The sequence below is a fragment of the Microtus oregoni genome, unplaced genomic scaffold, assembly GCF_018167655.1.
Source record: "Microtus oregoni isolate MIOR12 unplaced genomic scaffold, Mior012 000014F_ref0000157, whole genome shotgun sequence".
Lineage (NCBI taxonomy): Eukaryota > Metazoa > Chordata > Mammalia > Rodentia > Cricetidae > Microtus > Microtus oregoni.
In genome coordinates, this window is record NW_024543073.1 from 37,106,647 (window position 1) to 37,129,036 (window position 22,390).

The 22,390-nt window shown below is 40.3% G+C and overlaps 2 protein-coding genes across 4 annotated transcripts in view; one reads left to right on the forward strand and one right to left on the reverse strand.

Annotated features, from left to right (window-relative positions):
- Nucleotides 1–22,390, reverse strand: part of Mctp1 (multiple C2 and transmembrane domain containing 1) — a 573,552-nt gene that overhangs the window by 288,846 nt on the left and 262,316 nt on the right. For all 3 annotated transcript variants that reach the window (XM_041663341.1, XM_041663343.1, XM_041663342.1), the window contains exon 2: nt 2,750–2,864. In XM_041663341.1, coding sequence (XP_041519275.1) covers nt 2,750–2,864 — 115 coding nt within the window. The remainder of the gene's footprint in view (nt 1–2,749; nt 2,865–22,390) is intronic.
- Nucleotides 14,285–14,602, forward strand: LOC121455594 (60S ribosomal protein L36-like). Its single transcript, XM_041663198.1, has one exon. The coding sequence runs from the start codon at nt 14,285–14,287 to the stop codon at nt 14,600–14,602; it is 318 nt and encodes a 105-aa protein (XP_041519132.1).

Sequence of the window (22,390 nt, forward strand, 5' to 3'; positions counted from 1 at the left end):
GAAAAAGGTACTGAGCCATATAGCTAACATCGATAAAAATAATGTGTTGATATAAGTTATAAGAGTTAGCAAGAAGCCTGAGCTAATGGGCCAATCAGTTTATCATTAATATAGACCTCTGTGTGATTTTCTTTGGGGCCAAATGGCTGTGGGAACCAATAAGCCCAGCCATCATGTTACAGTTACTGTCACTTTACCTATTCACTCTCACCGCATTCTCAGCACTTGTTCTCACCTCTAATCAGAATGCCACCAATTTCATTAGGGTCTGATGGAGAAGGGTCATCTTTCTATCTGTTGTTTCATTGGTTAATTAATAAAGAAAACTGCTTGGCCTTTGATAGGACAGAAAATTAGGTAGGCAAAGAAAACAGAACAGAATGCTGGGAGAAAGAAGCCAAGTCAGGCAGTCGCCATGATTCTCCTCTCCGAGGCAGATGCAGGTTAAGAATCTCCCTGGTAAGCCACCAGCTCATGGTGCTACACAGATTATTATTATTAATAATTATTATTATTATTATATTCGAAATGGGTTAATCAAGATGTGAGAATTAGCTAATAAGAGGCTAGAACTAATGGGCCAAGCAGTGTTTAAAAGAATACAATTTGTGTGTTGTTATTTCGGGTAAAGCTAGCTGTGCAGGAGCCAGGCAACCGGGCAGCAGGAACACAGCCTGCTGCTCCTACTACAAGGGTCTAACTTTCTCTCTGTGTATTCTTTTGCAGAAATTAGCAGACTACCTGATTTATTATAGCTCTTCACTTCTTACAAGAAAAATTGCTTTCTACTGATTCCCTTTTGAACTTTGGTTACATGAACCTAACAATTTATCTTGTCAATTTTTCCATATTAACTTCTAGACATTTTTCTTACTCTACTCCCCATCCCCTACTATTTTTTCTCACAATTACAGGCTATGCTCTTGCATGGATGATATATAGTTTTTTTTAACTATTTACCTATCTTTGGGTAGTTATATTGCTTCAATAATTACATAACTATAAACAATTATACAACCCGTAGCTATTTATATAGGTGTTTAACAATGTTGGGAACAGACCTGGGATTAAAAGTTTGATATTGCTTCTTGGTTTAATTGTATTTTAGATCAAATGAGTCAATTTAATTTGAGATCACATTGAATAATAAAAATATTCTGTTAAATGATGTTAACTGCATGCTATTTGTCTTTATTTGTTTCTTTATTCTGAGATGGTCTAATTCAATAACTATTTTTCTTTAGCTTTCAGAACAGACATTTGATTCTGAGAAGCTTCCTTTGTCTACTTAAATTTAACATTTTTCTCACTATCCATTCATTAAAAATGTTATGGCATGTATTAGTTTTTGATTAAAACTGAATCCATGTTTAAATTTGTAGTTATGAAAATTCATTAAAGCATTAAATAATTCATCATTTAGAGACAAAGTACAGAAATGATAACTTGCATTGTTAATCTTGTTTCTTTGACATTCTTTGTAGTGAGGTACAGAGGCAAACACATCACACAGTCAGGAGGCTGTCTGTATCTAGAGATGGTCTGGTGTAGGCGTAGGGAACATCCTTCCTCCTGATGGAAGGTATACATCCTGAAGGTGTGGCTTCCCGCTAACTCTTGCAGAACAGATACTGGATGCTCCCTTAGGATTCTGCCCAGTCTACTGAAATTTTTTCCATGAGTCTGCCTCTACTCTGGGTCTAGAAAGCTCTTGTGTGTCCCAGACTAATTCATGAAGAGATTGCTCAAGCATTTGGAATCTGAGAACTAAAAAGTACTGACTGCCTTTTCCCCTTGGACTGCCTACAAATTTCTGTATACTCCACTAGGAAGTAAGCAGTCAACCAAGGTTCAGACAGCTGCTGATTGAGGGTATCCAAGTTTTGAGGAGATGGTATTCTTGGATAACACAATATCAGCAGATTAAACTGAATGACTCTGAGTAAGAAAATATTTTCTACCAAAAGTCAACTTCTGACACAGCTGTGTATATGTATTGTCACCTATCTAAAGATATGTCTATGTAAATGCATGCCTTATCTGTGTAAATGTATGATCACCTAAACAGATATTTGTGTAACCTAATTAAATGTAGACTCACTTACATAAACGTAGGTTCACCTGTGTACACTTTACCCATGTAAATGTTATCACTAATGCAAATGCATGCCATATTAATGTAACTGTATACTCACATATATATATATATATATAAATGTATGACCACCTATGTCTTACCTACATAAATGTATGCCTCACTTATTTAAAAATATGCCTCACCCATACGAATTTATGTTCACCTGTGTAAATGTATCCTCAACTATGTACCTATTCCTCAGTTATCTCAGTTATGTAAATGTGTACCTTATCCATACTATGCATCCATCACCTTTGTAAATATATGTCCACATGTGCACATGCATATCTCACTTATATAAATGTACACCCAACTACGCATACGTATATCTCACCTATTTGAATGTGTGCTCACCTCCATACCTGTATACCTTAATATAATATATGAATGCATGTCTCACCTGTCACTGATACCATGCACTGAGAAATCAGTATTGTAAGAGTTTTGTGGAAACCTCACCAGCTGGGTCAGAATTGCGGAATCTGTATCTTCCACTTTAGAGTAGTCAAGTCACATAGTAAAGTGTGTCTCTGAATCCAAAGTTAAAGAAAACGAAATCTGCAACAAGCACACAGAAAAAGCTTTGAGAGGACAGTGTTCTGAAAGGTTTACCTCCTCGGTCACGGGCAGCTAAACTTTGACCCCTTCTCAGTGTGATGTCCAACTGATACATTCCGGGATCAGCCAAAGGGACATCTGCATTACTGTTTCCAACTGTATTTATTTTCTGAAAAATAAGAAATATACAAAATACTAAGTTTATTTCCTTTGGTCTAATTTCTCCAATGGGAGACTGCATGTTGTTTAAAATGAATTATGAGAATTATCTAATGAAATCAATCATCACAAACAGTTTTCTGAAGACTTAAAATTCATGAGTTTTTAAATTAGAAATAAAAGAATGGCAGCAATATAAATACCTTATTTTAACTCTGTTTAGTTAGCAATTTAAGTATTAGAAACATTGTGTATAATGTAATGACTATATAATTCATTTAAGAAAAATTAACATAGAAATAGTGTGAAGTAAAAAACACAATGAATGATGAAGAGAAAAAGATGTGCAAAAGAAGCTGACTTATACATAACTTAAAATTGAAAGGATTTATTCAGATGACTGTATTGACTCATTCATTTATGCAAATATCTCTTACTGATGAATTATATAATTCTATTTCAGAGTCAACATAAAATATGATATAATATATAGAAATAAATTGTCCCAGCATTTTGACAGCATTTGCAAGAAACAAATTCTCAGTGGGGCTCAATTCTAACGCTTCCTTCTTTGGATCAAAGTGCTCATGGTATTTATTGATCCACAGACTTCAGCAGTGCTGCCTGATGGAATGTTTTAAAGAGCAATGCAATAAAAATGCACAGGCCACATTTTTTTTTAGTTTTCGCTAGCTTCTATACAGCAGGAGAACTTACTTTCTCCCCAGGTTTGAGAATATTCAAGATTCTCATTTCTTTTCTGGTTCATTGTAAAACTTGCACGGGTAAGAAAGAACAGAAATGAGCAATCTGGCTCCTGGCACCCCAATTAACAGGAAAGGCAATTATCCAGCAGAGTCAAGAAAACTTTACTGAGATCTCACTCACACACCACAATGTCACCCTTCATCGAATCAGTACTTTATTTGAGGTTTTAAAATCCACATAGAAAGCTTTCCTTGTGGAGCAATTATTACTTAAGACAAGAAGCACTGTTACTTTGATTGACACTTGAACTCATTCTCTCTCCTCTGTTAACAATGAAAAGAATTCATCTTGTTCCCCATAATATTCATAAATGGTAGCTGCAGTCCCCAGGCCCCCAGGCTGGAAATTTTGAGCCATCTTTGACTTCTTCATTTGCCTCCTACTCACACCCAAATAGCTGCTAATCTCACCTGCTCTTCTGCATGAGATCCCCCACCTGCCTTTTCCTTATTCCTGCTAACACTGACACAAGCCAAGTCTACCGCCCCCCAACTGCCTTTACCTAATTCCTGCTAACACTAATACAAGCCAAGTCCAGCTCCCAACTGCCTTTCCCTTTTAATTCCTGCTAATGACAACACAAGCCAAGTCTCTCACAATAAAAACTAAGACTGGATCATGTCTCTCAACCTTCTATGATAGCTACTTTAGCTGTTTGGGATGTAACTATTCCTACCCTTCCTTACTCAAGTATCCACGAATACACATATTGAGGCATATACTTGTCAGGTTTTCCAGTTTGAACAATGCTAGCATGTTCTAGTATATTTTCTATTATTTACAATTTATTTAAGAAAAATATCACAGGAACTTTTCTGACTGATAAATCTCTCTCTCTCTCTCTCTCTCTCTCTCTCTCTCTCTCTCCTCTTTTCTCCTCTCTCCCTCCCTCCATCCTCCCTTCATCCCTTCCTCCAACCCTTTGTCTTCTGTTCTCTTTCATATCACTCCTGGGCTGTATTGATGTGTAACTAAGTAATAAAGAAAATCCTATTATTTTATGGAATGTAATAGAATGACTTGATAGTCATGTAATTTTGAAATGATTGTTGCAAGTAAGTCAATTCAATACAGCTCTTACCCTGTATTATTAACCTTTTCTGTATTTTGTTTTATGATTAAGAATATTTAATACAATTTCAAATATACAATTCAATATTACTGTCATCCTTCTATAGTTTGGGCTCTATACTATTCCCTTTAAAAACTGAAAGGTTTTGTGCTTTGACTGACTTCTCCCCCTTTCCCTGAACCCTGTATATGGCAATCACTGTTTTGTTGCGAACACTTACTCCTGGTGTCTTCTGTCTTTCATCTTTGCACACATTGTATGCGGTCATTAAACTCCTGAGCAGTTAAAGCTGTTTCATTCCCTCTAACTTCTGCATTTCCTAATTTCTTACCTTTTTAACACATCATGATAATCATTTTCATAGTTAAAATATTCTTACAATTTTTACTTTTATGTAGTTGTTTCAATTATTAAAAGTAAGATTTAAATAACTGTATGAAATGAAAACTTTTCTCTTTTAAATGTATTTTATTAACTCTGAGAATTTTATGGAATGTGCTTTGATCACATTTACTTCCATTCATCTCCTAACTCCCAGATCCACTCCTCACCTCTCATCCCTCCCATTTCCATGTCTTGTTTTTAAAATAATCTACCAAGTACAATTTGTGCGGTCCGTGTGCTCTGGGCGTGGGGCCATGCTGGAGCGTAGTTGGTAGCCAGGACTTGTAAACTCCCTTTATAATACATTAAGTTGTCAAGTATACTTGGATCTATTTATGTTTCTCCTCTAATGTTTATTTCCATGTTTACACCAAGACATTTGCAAAAAATTCTTTGAATTTTAGTACTTTAGAATATGTAGCTACTGTCAGTTTTGTTTTCTAAAGTTTCTTAAATATTGTTGCATTTTTATCTTTCTAGCTAGGCTGGGCCAGGTTGCCTGGGGTTGAACAACTTACTGTTTCCATTATCTACAGCAGTAACTTAACTTGCCTTAAGTCTGGCTTTCTTCTATATTAATAAACAATATATTGTGGGCTTGAATACATAGAAAATGTTAAATATAACATCTGGCATACAGTAATCACTAAAAACATGGGTAGTTCTTAAGTTTTATATATGAAACAAAAGTCTTAATTTCTGATCTAATCTGCATTGAATTTCTACATCAATCTGAGAAAGATACATAATTTCATGTATTACATATTCCCGAGGGAAATATAACTTTCCCATTATTTTATGTTTTCCTTTGAATCCTTTAATAACACGATATAGTTTATCATATAGGTTCCATCTCTATATAACTAATTTCATTCCTGAATGTTCACAGGTTTTTGTCTCTATTGCAAGTGGAGTATTTTTTCAATTTCCAGTTTGATCAGTTTATTTCTAATCTATTGGGCACACATTATTTTATATAGTGATTTTATTTTCTTTTATTTTTCAAGTGTTTTTGGTTGTGTACAAAAAATATGTTCTGCATATAATGTAAATTCTGCTTCACCCTTATTTCAATGTGTGATTTGCTTAGTTTTTAACCTTGTTGCTTTTCTAAAAGAGTATTTAAAACAGAATAGATTTTGTGGACATTTCTGAATTTCATGAAATTTAATTTTTTAATTTTTGATAGTATAATATAATAATATTATCCCCCTCCCCATCCCCCCTCTATTCTCCCATGTTCTTCTGTGATCACTAACACATGCTCATTCAACTGAAGCTCTTTCTTCTACTCTTCATTTACTTATGTTTTAAAAGTGGGCCTCATGATGAATTTTACAAGAGATTTATACCAAATAATTGTTTGGCAATTTTTCTAATATTGAATCATCACCATATTTGAGGAGTAACTTTGACTTGACCTTGTGAGTGCATCCTTTAATGCATAGTGGTTCATAACCATGAGCATGTTCATAACCATGAGCATACCCCAACATATGTATGTAACAGCATAGCTGTAATCAAGCATTAATTCCCAGCCCCACACAGTGTCAAGTCAGCCATTCTAAACGTGCCTGTGACTTTTGCCCTTCATAGATTCTATTTTCCACAGCAGAATAGGAGTACACATTAATTACTCTAATTGTCATCCTTCCCCTACATTACCACTAACTTTGTTCTCCTGGTTTCTATGTTTGCCTACATAGAAAGTCCTTAAAGACAGTTGTTGGCTTTTTTGTATCGTTCTTTTCCACTACGACTTACTGTCTCAAATACTTGTCGTTTTAGATGGTGAAACTTTGAAATGAAGACCTGAGGAAATCAAGGATAAAACTGAACACAAGTTACAATGGAAGCTTCAAGGACAGATGTCTTCAAGGATACAGCTGTAAAGTGAATGTAGAAAAGGATGGAGATTTATTACCAAGTTAGCTAGTAACCCACAGACACTTTGCTCTTTCCCTCTTCTCTATGCTGTCTATGCTTGGTATCCTCTTTCCTTGAGGAACCTAAGAATGCCCTTAAGAGTCTTCCTAAGTCTACACTAAGGCTACCCACCCAGAGCGGTGAGTGCCTGCCTACCGGGCAGGCCTCAGGGTCCCCTGTAAGGGAGCCTGGGCACCTTCAGCTCCAGCGCCAGGCTTCCTGTGCGCTCCTGGATACCTGGATACCCCACCCCCAATCCATTCATCCTTTTGACCCTGGATCATTGGGCTACCAGCGGCCCTGTTTAGTTGCTGAGGAATCCCATCTGGACTGGAATGGTCCATGCTTCTACACTGAAGAGATACACCCAGAGAGTCAATCACAGCAAAGACTGGACCAAGACACCAGGCCTCTCCTGGCTCCATTTGAAGGAAGAGATGGGAAGGCGCCAATGCAAGAATTCCTCCAACAACCTGAAAGGCAACATGACACCACCAGAATCCAGGGATCCCGAAATAAGAAGAATTGTACACCCTACTCCAGAAGAAATAGAAGATATCGACTCAAAAGTGAACTATATGAAAATAATAGAGGACCTTAAACAGGAGGTGAAAAACTGCCATAAACAATTAGAGATTACAAACAAAAAAGTAGAGGAAATGAATAAATTGCTCAAAGACACGCAAGAAAACCAAGAGAAACAAGAAAAAGCAATCAAACAGGTTAAGGAAGCGGTTCAAGACTTGAAGAATGAAATGGAAGCAATGAAGAAAGCACAAACCGAGCGAAGAATGGAGATGGAAAATCTGGGTAAACGAACAGGAACTACAGAGACAAGTACTAACAACAGATTACAAGAGATAGAAGAAAGAATGTCAGACACTGAAGATACCATAGAGAAAATAAACACACTGATCAAAGAAAACAGCAAAACCAACAAATTCTCATCATAAAACATTCAGGAAATCTGGGACACAATAAAAAGACCAAACCTAAGAATAATTGGAGTAGAAGAAGGAGAAGAAGGGCAGCTCAACGGTCCAGAAAATATACTTAATAAAATTATAGAAGAAAACTTTCCCAACATGAAGAAAGTTATACCTATGAAGGTTCAAGAAGCATACAGAACACCAAATAGGCTGGATCAAAAAAAAAAAAACATCCCCTTGCCATATAATAATCAAAACACAAAATATACAGAATAAAGAAAGAATATTAAGAGCCGCAAAGGAAAAAGGCCAAGTTACTTATAAAGGTAAACCTATCAGACTTACACCTGACTTCTCTATGGAAACCATGAAAGCCAGAAGGTCCTGGATAGATGTACTGCAAAAACTAAGAGATCATGGATGCAAGCCCAGACTACTATATCCAGCCAAGCTTTCGTTCACTATAAATGGAGAAAACAAAATTTTCCAGGATAAAATCAAATTTAAACAATATGTAGCCACAAATCCAGCCTTACAGAAAATAATAGAAGGAAAATCACTAACCAAGGAGTCCAACAATGCCCACAATAACTCAGACATCTAGAGACCCTTCACCAGCGCAACTCAAAGAAGGGAAACACACAAACCCTACTACTAAAAAAGTGACCAGAGTTAACAACCACTGGTCATTAATATCACTTAATGTTAATGGGCTCAACTCACCTAGAAAAAGGCACAGGCTAAGAGATTGGATACGAAAACAGGATCCAACATTCTGCTGTTTACAAGAAACACACCTCAACCACAAAGACAGGCACCTACTCAGAGTAAAGGGCTGGGAAAAGGCCTATCAAGCAAATGGACCTAAGAAACAAGCAGGTGTGGCCGTACTAATTTCTAACAAAGGTGACTTCAAACTTAAATCAATCAGAAGAGATGGAGAGGGACATTTTATACTCATAACAGGAACAATTCATCAGGATGAAGTCTCAATCCTGAATATCTACGCCCCTAATATAAAAGCGCCCACGTACGTAAAAGAAAGATTACTAAAACTCAAGGCAGCCATCAAACCACATACACTAATAGTAGGAGACTTCAACACTCCTCTCTCACCAATGGACAGGTCAATCAAACAGAAACCTAACAGAGAAATTAGAGAATTAATGGAGGAAATGAAGCAAATGGACTTAACAGACATCTATAGATTATTCCACCCAAATAGGAGAGAATATACCTTCTTCTCTTCAGCTCATGGAACCTTCTCAAAAATTGACCACATCCTCGGTAACAAAGCTAACTTACACAGTTACAAAAAAATATTAGTAACCACTTGTGTCTTATCAGATCACCATGTTAGAATTCAACAACAATGCTATCCCCAGAAAGCCTACAAATTCATGGAAACTGAACAGTCAACTTCTGAACCACACCTGGATCAAGGAAGAAATAAAGAAATAAAGAAAGAAATTAAAGTCTTCCTTGAATTCAATGAAAATAAAGAAACAACATACTCGAACTTATGGGACACTATGAAAGCAGTGCTAAGAGGAAAGTTCATCGCACTAAGTGCCCACTTAAAGAAAACAGAGAAAGCACATATTGGAGACTTAACAGCCCACCTGAAAGCTCTAGAAAAAAAAGAATCAGACTCACCTAGGAGGAGTAGAAGACTGGAAATAATCAAACTGAGGGCGGAGATCAACAAAATAGAAACACAGAAAGCAATCCAAAGAATCAATGAAACAAAAAGCTGGTTCCTGGAGAAAATCAACAAGATTGATAACCCCTATCCAAACTAATCAAACGGCAGAGAGAGAATACGCAAATTAATAAGATCAGAAATGAAAAGGGGGACATAACCACAGACACAGAGGAAATTCAGAAAATCATTAGATCTTATTACAAAAGCCTGTATAACACAAAACTGGAAAATGTAAAAGAAATGGACACTTTTTTAGATAAATACCATATACCAAAGTTACACCAGGACCAGGTGAACAATCTAAACAGACCTGTTGGTCGCGAAGAATTAGAAGCTGTTATCAAAAACCTCCCTACCAAATGAAGCCCAGGACCAGATGGTTTCAATGCGGAATTCTACCAGAACTTCCAAGAAGACCTAATACCTATACTCCTTAATGTATTCCACAATATAGAAACAGAAGGGTCATTACCTAATTCCTTTTATGAAGCTAGAGTTACTCTGATACCAAAACCACACAAAGACTCAACCAGGAAAGAGAATTACAGGCCAATCTCACTCATGAACATCGACACAAAAATCCTCAACAAAATACTGGCAAACCGAATCCAAGAACACATCCGAAAAATTATCCATTATGATCAAGTAGGCTTCATTCCTGAGATGCAGGGCTGGTTCAACATACGAAAATCTATCAATGTAATCCAGCATATAAATAAACTGAAAGAAAAATCCATATGATCATTTCATTAGATGCTGAAAAAGCATTCGACAAAATTCAACATCCATTTATGTTAAAAGTATTGGAGAGATTAGGGATACAAGGGTCATACCTAAATATAATAAAAGCTATATACAGCAAACCGACAGCTAACATCAAACTAAATGGAGAGAAACTAAAAGCCATCCCACCAAAATCAGGAACACGACAAGGCTGTCCACTCTCGCCATACCTCTTCAATATAGTGCTTGAAGTTCTAGCAATAGCAATAAGACAACATAATGGGATCAAGGGGATTCGAATTGGAAAGGAAGAAGTTAAACTTTCGTTATTCGCAGATGATATGATAGTGTACTTAAGCGACCCCCAAAACTCCACCAAAGAACTTTTACAGCTGATAAACAGCTTTGGTAATGTGGCAGGATACAAGACCAACTCCAAAAAATCAGTCGCCCTCTTATACACAAAGGATATGGAAGCAGAGAGGGAAATCAGAGAAGCTTCACCATTCACGATAGCCACAAACAGCATAAAATATCTTGGGGTAAATCTAACCAAGGAAGTGAAAGATCTATTTGACAAGAACTTTAAGTCTTTGAAGAAAGAAATTGAAGAGGATACCAAAAAATGGATGGACCTCCCTTGCTCTTGGATTGGGAGGATCAACATAGTAAAAATGGCAATTCTACCAAAGGCAATTTATAGATTCAATGCAATCGCCATCAAGATCCCATCAAAATTCTTCACAGACGTGGAGAGGACAATAATCAACTTTATATGGAAAAACAAAAGACCCAGGATAGCCAAAATAATCCTATACAATAAAGGATCTTCTGGAGGCATTACCATCCCTGACTTCAAACTCTATTACAGAGCTACAGTAATGAAAACAGTGTGGTACTGGCATAAAAACAGAGAAGTCGACCAATGGAATCGTATAGAAGACCCGGATTTTAACCCACAAACCTATGAACACCTCATTTTTGATAAAGGAGCTAAAAGTATACAATGAAAGAAAGAAAGCATCTTTAACAAATGGTGCTGGCACAACTGGATGTCAACCTGTAGAAGAATGAAAATAGACCCATATCTATCACCATGCACAAAACTCAAGTCCAAATGGATTAAAGACCTCAATATCAGCCCGAACACACTGAACCTGATAGAAGAGAAAGTGGGAAATACCCTACAACAGATGGGCACAGGAGATCACTTCCTATGTATAACCCCAGAAGCACAGACATTAAGGGCAACATTGAATAAATGGGACCTCCTGAAACTGAGAAGCTTCTGTAAAGCAAAGGACACTGTTACTAAGACACAAAGGCAACCTACTGACTGGGAGAAGATCTTCACCAACCCCGCAACAGAGAAAGGTCTGATCTCCAAAATATATAGAGAACTCAAGAAACTAGACTTTAAAATGCTAAGTAACCCAATTAAAAAATGGGGCACTGAACTGAACAGAGAATTCTCAACAGAAGAAGTTCAAATGGCCAAAAGACACTTAAGGTCATGCTCAACTTCCTTAGCAATCAGGGAAATGCAAATCAAAACAACTTTGAGATATCATCTTACACCTGTCAGAATGGCTAAAGTCAAAAACACCAAGGATAGCCTTTGCTGGAGAGGCTGTGGAGGAAGGGGTACCCTCATCCATTAATGGTGGGAATGCAATCTTGTGCAACCACTGTGGAAGTCAGTGTTTCGGTTTCTCAGGAAATTCGGGATCAACCTACCCCTGGACCCAGCAATACCACTCTTGGGAATATACCCAAGAGATGCCCTATCATATGACAAAAGCATTTGTTCAACTATGTTCATAGCAGTATTATTTGTAATAGCCAGAACCTGGAAACAACCTAGATGCCCTTCAATGGAAGAATGGATGAAGAAAGTATGGAATATATACACATTAGAGTACTACGCTGCAGTAAAAAACAATGACTTCTCGAATTTTGCATGCAAATGGATGGAAATAGGAAACACTATCCTGAGTGAGGTATCCCAGACCCAAAAAGATGAACATGGGATGTACTCACTCATAATTGGTTTCTAGCCATAAATAAGGGTCACGGAGTCTACAATAGGTGAATCTAAAGAAGCTAAGTAAGAAGGTGAACCCAAGGAAAAACATATAGTTATCCTCTTGGCTAAGGGAAGTAGACAAAATTACCGGGGAGAAAATTGGAATCTTGGGGTTGGGGTGGGATGGGGGTAAGGGGAGATGGGGAGAGAAAAGTTAGAAGGGAAGGATGGGGGGCTTTGGGGAAACAGGAGGATTGGGATAAAGGAAGGTTGGACAGGGGAGCACGGAACCACAATTCTTAGTTAAGGGAGCCACTGTAGGGTTGGCAAGAGACTTGAACCTAGAGTGGCTCCCAGGAGCTCAAGGCAATGTCCCCAGTTAGTTCCTTGGATAGCTGAGGATAGGGAACCTGAAATGACCCTATCCTAGAGCAATACTGATGAATATCTTGCATATCACCATAGAATCTTCATCTGGTGATGGATGGAGATAGAGACAGAGACCCACACTGGAGCACTGGACTGAGCTCCCAAGGTCCCAATGAGGAGCAGAAGGAGGGAGAACATGAGCAAAGAAGTCGGGACCACGAGGGGTGCACCCACCCACTGAGACAGTGGAGCTGATCTATTGGGAGCTCACCAAGGCCAGCTGGACTGTGACTGAAAAAGCATGGGATAAAACTGGACTCTCTGAACATGGCGAGCAATGAAGGCTGATGAGACGCAAAGGACAATGGCACGGGGTTTTGATCCTGCTTAATGTGCTGGCTTGGTGGGAGCCTAGCCAGTTTGCATGTTCACCTTCCTAGATATGGACGGAGGGGGGAGGACCTAGGACTTACCACAGGGCAGAAAACCCTGACTGCTCTTTGGACTGGAGAGGGAGGGGGAAAGGAGCGGGGGGGAGGGGGAGAAGGGTGGGAGGATGGGGAGAAGGTTGGGAGGAGGGGGAGGGAAATGGGAGGCTGGGAGGAGGTGGAAATTTGTTTTTTTTTCTCCTTTTCTCAATAAAAAAAAGAGTCTTCCTAATACAGTGTTTCAGTTAGCTTTATAATTAATAACAATGGAATTTAAAATGGAACCCTATCCCTCAGTTAACTACATGAAAAGAAGATTAAAACATGGTGGTACTCAGCCATTGAAGAACAAGACCAACTATGACAAAGGGGAAGACAATCCCAGGAAGCCTCATAGAGATGTTAGGTTCAGGGACTAAAATTTGTGTAGGATTTTGTTAAATGAGTATTTGGAAGAAGCAGGCATCAGGAAAATCAATGTGAGCTCATGACTGTGTACTTTAAAGATGGGCATCACTATTTTGAATGAAAGAAAAATACTGGAGCGTGGTGCTACTGCAGAGATCTCAGCCCATGAATAAAAAGAAGCCTCCATGGACTTTTGGAGAGAGAAGTCATACATACAGACTGCATTTACCAAATTCTTAGTATCTGATTTTTTTTTTTATAACAGTGCAATTGAAGTCACAGAGCATGATCTGGTCAATGGTCAGAGAAACAGAGCTGGGTCTGAGAGATAGGGAGACGATGCAATCAACTCAATTTACCAACTGACAAGATGAGGAACGCAGATTTAAAAAGAAAGTCATGCAGAAGCTAGAGTTGAGTTCCTTGGGGGAGGGAGCAGAGTGGTGAAAAACAGAAACTAGGGAGGGAGCGTGATCAAGACCACCACATCAGGCTCCAGCAGCTTCTCTGCCCTATGTAAGAAGGACCTCAGCGAGCAAAGTGGATCTAGAGAGGTACGGCCCCACAGATTTGCACAATGGCTTCAAGACTTGCAGGATGACTGGAAGGAAGTGACTTGTTTTATTATAAATTATCTTTTTAAAAAATGTTTTTGCGCTTCCTGTCACAGCCGCCATCGGAGAGGAGCAGCCATGGCCCTCCGCTATCCCATGGCCGTGGGCCTCAACAAGGGCCACAAGGTGACGAAGAAAGTAAGCCAGCTGAGGCACAGCCGGCGGTGCGGGCGCCTCACAAAGCATACCAAGTTCGTGCGGGACATGATCCGGGAGGTGTGCGGCTTCACGCCCTATGAGCGGCACGCCATGGAGCTGCTCAAGGTGTCCAAGGACAAGCGTGCGCTCAAGTTCATCAAGAAGTGGGTGGGCACGCACGTACGCGCCAAGAGGAAGCGGGAGGAGCTGAGCAATGTGCTGGCCGCCATGAGGAAGGCTGCGGCCAAGAATTACTGATCCCCTCCCCGTTCTCAATAAACGTTGCTGTGGCGCAAAAAAAAAAAAAAAAAAAGTTTTTGCTTTTGCACAAGGGCTCAGCCTGATAATATAACACTCACATCTCTCATCAAAGAAACTTCTCTTAAAACAGAAGAAACATATTACAGAAAACTACAAGACAAAGTAGAGAGAACAATTGCTTGTGGCTGCCTAGCTCCAATATGGACATCTACAATACAACTTCTGCATTTAAGTCACAGAGAAGGAGGAGAGTGTGGAAAGATTGTGAGAGTGGGGGGAACCAGAAAGCTCCTCTGGACACTGTGTGTCCTATAAATGGGAGGGCAGCTTCACCTCTGATGTCTTGACAGTATTACCAGTTAAACAAGAAGTACAGTGCTAATAGACATGCTAACTTTGAAGGGGAAATCTCATCCCACCCCAAAGGGTTACAGTCAACTAAGAAATACTGAAAACAGAAGAAATGAGGCCTTAAATTGGTCACCTAATACCAAATGACCAGCACTGAAATCGCATACATACAAGAAACTACGTGTATGTTTATGAAATTAGGTGTGTGTGTGGGGGGGGGGGGGTCAACTGAAAAGGACAAGATTTTGAGAGGGAGCAGGGGAAAGGAGGATGGGAAGGACCAGATGGATGAAAGGGAACATGGTAAATGACATAATTTTAATATAAATATTGGGTTTTTTTGATACAGGGTTTCTCTGTAGAGAAGCCTGTCCTGGAACTATCTCATGTAGACCAATTTGGTCTCGAACTCACAGAGATCTACCTGCCTTTGCCTCCCAAGTCCTGGGATTAAAGGCGTGTGCCACTACTGCCTGAACATTTTTAAAAAAACATTTTATAAGCTTCCAAACATAAAGGTATATTAAGAAATACATGCCCAAAGTATCAAGCAAACATATAACTCTGAGAAAGACATGCTGGTTATTTCAAATGACTGACACACCCAAACATTTGTTCACTGTAGTGGCCTGTTTTGAAGACCAGGAAAAAGGCTCTTTCACAACAGTTACGGCAATCATAAGGAGCTAGTGACCTGTTCATCTATTTTTGACATTCATCTTCCTGTTACCTTGCAGGCTTCCTGAAGGCTGAGGCACACTTGTTTTTCACAGTGTATTTCTAACATCAGAGTCCCTGCTGTAGGGTGGGAACACCTGCCACCAAATTAATGACCTAAGATGAAGGAACCCCCCATTTCTTCTTGAACTTTATTTAAATATAATCACATGAACAAAATTAAGAAATGATTTACATTTAATGCCCACACCCCCAACCCCTTGATTTTACCATTAGTAACAGCACATTTCCATATGAGCAACACTGACTCAGGAGAGAAGCAGCATCCGTAGTAATACGCAGTAAAGACTCCACTTCCCATAAGTTTAGGTGAGGACAAAGAACACCAATGCCACAGTGCACTTCATTTGTCAGTCTATAGCTAAGACATTGCTGATCCTGCTGCTAGCACACTTGCTCTTTTCTTCGTGACTCTCAAAACTAGACTTTGGGGTTCCAAAGGATGAATCTGGTGGCAGATGGGTTATTCTGCAGTCACTGCACATACCAGCTCTCCTCTCTCCTCACATCAAACTCACTGCAGCCTCAGCTCTGGGCTTAAATGTGGGATTTTTGAATTTCCATTAGTCTCGGGGGTGGGGGTGTGTGTAAACACCCAATCCTAACCCATAGCAAGATTTGCTTTTGTTTTTTAAAAGTACGAAATCTGGAGTTCCTGGAGTGCCTTTTCTGGGCCTCCCACAACGCTGATTACTCATACATGGTCTGTCTGCAAATTGACTGCTCCCTGTAACATCGCTTCATTTTCATTGGTGACCTTTCCACCTACACATCAAGTTTATACAAACCTGAGTCAGAACAAAGACAACACAATTCTCTTCCCCGTCCTTTTATACACGGCTACTATGCTTTGCAATTAGACCACAGTGACCAGGGTTGGCTGAACAAACCGTGATGGTACAAGCTATGTCATCAGAGCTTTTAATGTTAGCTGCCCAGGGTTCTCTTCCTGAATCTTCCCTCACTCATATCGAAAAGGCATACTGTGCAACTCACAGAGGACACTTCTGAGGATCGTAAAGTGTCAAAATGCCTTGCAATGGAAAAACAATTACATTGGGGTTGACTTGATTTCCTTCCTACTTTTTAGTTTTCATGTTTTCCACAGCTGTGTAATCTATATGGATTTAAGACCACAAAGAGTAGGAATACGAAGTATTTAAGACTATAATGCCTTCCTTTACTGTTTCCACCCTCAGATGATTTAATAGTGTGAAATATGGAATGGAAAGATAAATCAGAAGGCCCGGCATTAGCTTCTTAACACGAACACCAGGTGGCTCATAACCACCTGAAACTCCACGGAATCCCATGCCCTCTTCTAGACTCTTCTGGTATCTGCATGTCCATGGTACACACATAAATAAAAAATGAAGATAAATAATTTTTTAGATTGAAATAAAAATAATTGTGCAACAGAATTGCACAAACTCGCTTTGTTTCAACAATGACTTCACATGAGCAAAGCGCACCCTCTACCATTTTTATCCACACAGAAATTCAGAATAAAGCTCAAGTATAGTCCATCTCTGTGAACAGTCACAGCCACAGGTATATAGCTGTGCTTGGCGTGGGTTTCTCATGCTCACCTGTGCAAACAGCATGTTATTCCCTACAAAACAAACCTAACCACCAACACGGAGCTTGGCACAGGGAACCTGTAGAGAGTAGTGATTTTTATTCACTTTTTTCCAAATACTCAGAGGAGAAATTATTTAAAGTTTTCAAGCAACAAAATCCACTGGATAACACTGAATTCTAATCCATGGTAAAAACCACATATCTGAAATTCTATGCTAGTACATATTAGTTGATTTAATAAATACATGAGATGGGAAGAAGAATCCAAAATAAAACCTGCAGCTATTCCTTGAGGAAATAGGACACACTCCCCATTCCTACAGTGTGTGCTTTACTTAGCACCCTTTTTAAAGAGTACAGTGTCGGCAGGGAGAGGAAGGGAGGAACTGGAGCAAAGCAAAGCACTGCACTAGACAAGGGCAGGAGGTCACGGCAGCAGGGACAATTCATGGTGAGAGCTCATGCCATTGGTAAGATGTGACCAGAGACACCTCATCTCCGTGGCCTTCCTTTCCAAACGCAGCCCCACTTGACCTCTTGGGAAAACTTTAGCCAAGCTCAAAGTGAAGGGTGTTCTATAAAACACCTCCCGAGCACTCCTCAAAACAGTGAACATTATCAAACACCAGGGCACACTGAAAAGATAACAAAGAGGTCGGGAAAGCCATGAAGCTATGAGAATCCTGAGGACACATAAAAACTAAATGAACTGTGGTATCTTAGCTGAAATTGTGGAGAAGAAAATAGAGCATAAATAATAATCAAGAAAATTCAACTGAAGTGAGAAGTTTTTGTTTGTGGCATGTGGTATATAGTGTGTGGTATGTGGTATGTGGTGTGTGTGTGTGTGTGTGTGTGTGTGTGTATGTGTGCATGTGATGCGTGTATGAGTGCGAATGCTTGCCATGCTCATGTACAAAAGAGGTCAGTGCTACATATCTTCTTTGATTGATCCCTATTTCCTGAAGTTCATTGATGTGGTCAGGTTTGGGACCTAGGCAAAAAGCCAGTGATCTGCTTGTCTCTGTCCTCATCTACTGGCATCAAAGACACATGCCTCCCAGACTAGGATTTTTTTGTTTGTTTGTTGGGGGTGTTGTTTTCTTTTTCTTTCCTTTTCTTTCTTTCTTTTTCTTTCTTTCCCTCTCCTCTCTTCTTCTTCTTCTTCTTCTTCTTCTTCTTCTTCTTCTTCTTCTTCCTCTCTCTCTCTCTCTCTCTCTCTCTCTCTCTCTCTCTCTTTTTCTTTTTTTTGAGACAGGCTTTGGAGCCTGTGTTGGAACTAGCTCAAGTCTGGCATATAACTCACAGGGATCCACCTGCCTCTGCCTCCCAAGTGCTGGGATTAAAGGTGTGCGCCACAACCACCCAGGCTCAGACTCAGATTTTTACATGAGTGCTGGCGGTGTAAACTCAGGTCTTCGTGGTTATGTGGCAGGCACTTTACCAAATGAGCCATCTTTTCATCCTCTGTATACTTTTCAATATAAAAATAGAAAAATTGGTATTAATATAAGATAGTAGAAATGGAGAAAACTGAGCATGGGGTATATGGAAATTCTTTGATCTTCACAATTTTCTATAAGTTTAAGACCGTTTTAAGATTAATAAAAACCTCATTCATGTGGCACTAATTCCACTGTGTCAGCAAGCACCAAGTTATAAGGACAGGTTCAAAGAAGTTGCTTTCACTGTGGATTAGTCTCTGGTTTGTCACCTGCCTACTTCCTTTTCCTAGTGCACCGGAAAAGCAAACAACAAAACACGTGGTCATTATTAAGAAAGTCCATTTGTAGAGTGCTTGTATCTAATCAAAATAATTCTCCTGCAAGGTAATGCAACCAATTTATAGCCAGTGTCTCTAAGGCGGATGCCAGCACCACACATTAAACTAATGGTCAGATGTGTGCTGTACTTCCTCTTCTTCCTTCAGATTAGCCCCGTTACCTCAGACAAAGTCCTGACCTTGCAGGGCCTCAGATCTTCACTTGAAAGTGAAGTCTGACTACCTGTCTCCTGAATTCCCATCTTACTCTCAAAATAAAAAAGAACAGACTGCAGCTGTTTTCCTCCAATTGATAACTTGATAGTCCATATGCCCATCTTCTAAAACAGTGATATAAATAGAACCTAGTGGGTACATGGTTTGTGAAGAGTAAATAAGATATATGTGAAGCACTTGCTATCCTACGGTGAGATAAAATATTTAGATCCTGCCTTATCCTTAGTCTGTTTCCATCTAATTGGAAAATGGTGATATCAAAGTTGAATTAATTCCATGTACGATTTGCTGTTTTGTTGTTTTGCTTTTGTCTTTAAGACTCACATAGAAGGGAAGTGTATTGTGGGTAAAAGGGCATGCACTGAAACATCTTTGATATCACCATTTTCCAATTAGGGTGTGTAGATGTTTCAATGCTTTGTAGGAAAGTGTGTGCAGATGTTCCACTGCTTTGTGGGAAAGGGTGTGCAGATGTGGGTGAAAAGGCATGCAGATGTTCCAGTGCTTTGTGGGAAAGGGTGTGCAGATGTTCAGGGCTTTGTGGGAAAGTGTGTGCAGATGTTCCAGTGCTTTGTGGGAAAGTGTGTGCAGATGTTCCAGTGCTTTGTGGGAAGTGTGTGTAGATGGCAGATGTCAAAGTAATTTTTCGGCAACAAATGCCGCAGCTGTTTCAGAACTGTGGCAAACTCTTCTTTCATGAGTCAAATGCTCTCATCAAGGGCAGTATGTGTGAGAAAAGTATATTTTTGTCAATTATTCTTACTTACTATATCTGAGAGAGTCCTGGCTGAAAGATAAATTATTTTTAAAAAGACGAAAAATCAAAAATATCTTTCACTATCTTTTGAAATATGATCATTTGTGAGATTTCACATTCTAAAATGTTACTACCACAGGAGATGGATTGTAAATTGTATTGATTTGACAAACTAAGTTATCAATATACAATAAAATCTATGTGGGTAATAAATATGCAAGAAAAAAGCAAAACACCCTGACACTCAACTGTCTGAATGAGCACACTATCACATGACAAGGAGTTGATAAAGTTGTTACTTCTATTTGCTTCCAGAGCTTCCTCATAACGAATGTTAAACTGCCCCTTTAAGATGATGCCGAAGGACTCCATGCCACTCATCACAGAAACCTACAATTGAACTTGCTGTGTCAGGGATTCGCTATGGAATTGCTCTGTTTTTAACAGCTTTTTAAAGGGAGGTTTATGTTCCATGTGTTCACTCACAAGCTAGCCCTGAGACCTACAGAACTTCCTGCCTGGGAAATGGTGAGTCCTCCCACTATGCTGTGTAAGCAAAGTGATCTACATGTACCCCACTGTTCCATAGCCAGATCCCCAGTCTTGACAAGCTGAGGTGTTGTGGGGAAGTTGACTTCTCATTAGCTCAGAAGATAGAAAGAGTCACCACAGTGACAGTTTCAGGGCCTAAGTCATTCCCATTAGGGTCCATTCTGGGACTTGATTGAAAATGCTGGGGTGATGATCAAGAAGCTGTAGCTGGCCGAGGTGGGATCTCAAGAGGTAGATGAATGGGAGATGAAGGCCATAACGAGCCTACGAGTGGGCTTGGGAGCAGCAACTGATCGAAAGACTGAGCTTCTCAGTTGATTGGGTCGGGAAATTAGTCCATAAATTTCCCTTACCATTTAAGTCAGTTAAGTTGTGTTTTTCATTATTTGCAACCCAAAACATCACAATGATGGAATGTAAACAATATCTGATTTCTTTTGCATATAAAATCCAAGAAGCTGGGGAGATAACTCAGCCTGTAAGAATCCTTGCTGGCACACAAACATGAGAACATGAATTCAAATGCCCAGCTTCTGCATAAAAGCCAGGCTGGGGTTGACATACCTCTAACCCGTTCTGGTGGTACTCACACCTGTAGCCCGTGCTGGTGATGCTCACACCTGTAGCCAGTGCTGGTGGTGTTCCCACTTGTAACCAGTGCTGGTGATGCTCATACCTGTAGCCCGTGCTGGTGGTGCTCCCACCTATAACCAGTGCTGGTGGTGCTCACACCTGTTACCCGTACTGGTGATGCTCACACCTGTAACCCCTTGCTGGCAGTGCTCACACCTGTAACCCCTGCTGGTGGGGCTCACACCTGTAACCCCTGCTGGTGATGCTCACACCTGTAGCCAGTGCTGGTGGTGTTCCCACTTGTAACCACTGCTGGTGATGCTCATACCTGTAGCCCGTGCTGGTGGTGCTCCCACCTATAACCAGGGCTGGTGGTGCTCACACCTGTTACCCGTACTGGTGATACTCACACCTGTAACCCCTTGCTGGCAGTGCTCACACCTGTAACCCCTGCTGGTGGGGCTCACACCTGTAACCCCTGCTGGTGGTGCTCACACCTGTAACCAGTGCTAGTGGTGCTCACACCTGTAACCAGTGCTGGTGATGCTCACACCTGTAACCCCTGCTGGTGGTGCTCACACCTGTAACCAGTGCTGGTGGTGCTCACACCTGTAACCCCTGCTGGTGGTGCTCACACCTGTAACCAGTGCTGGTGGTGCTCACACCATAACCAGTGCTGGTGGTGCTCACACCTGTAACCAGTGCTGGTGGTGCTCACACCTGTAACCCCTGCTGGTGGTGCTCACACCTGTAATCACTGCTGGTGGTGCTCACACCTGTAACCCCTGCTGGTGGTGCTCACACCTGTAACCAGTGCTGGTGGTGCTCACACCTGTAACCACTGCTGGTGGTGCTCACACCTGTAACCAGTGCTAGTGGTGCTCACACCTGTAACCACTGCTGGTGGTGCTCACACCTGTAACCAGTGCTGGTGGTGCTCACACCTGTAACCAGTGCTGGTGGTGCTCACACCTGTAACCCCTGCTGGTGGTGCTCACACCTGTAACCACTGCTGGTGGTGCTCACACCTGTAACCCCTGCTGGTGGTGCTCACACCTGTAACCACTGCTGGTGGTGCTCACACCTGTAACCAGTGCTGGTGGTGCTCACACCTGTAACCAGTGCTGGTGGTGATCACACCTGTAACCAGTGCTAGTGGTGCTCACACCTGTAACCACTGCTGGTGGTGCTCACACCTGTAACCCCTGCTGGTGGTGCTCACACCTGTAACCAG

Coding starts and splice junctions, on each gene's coding strand:
- LOC121455594 (XM_041663198.1), top strand. CDS start 14,285: ATGGCCCTCCGCTATCCCATGGCCGTGGGCCTCAACAAGGGCCACAAG.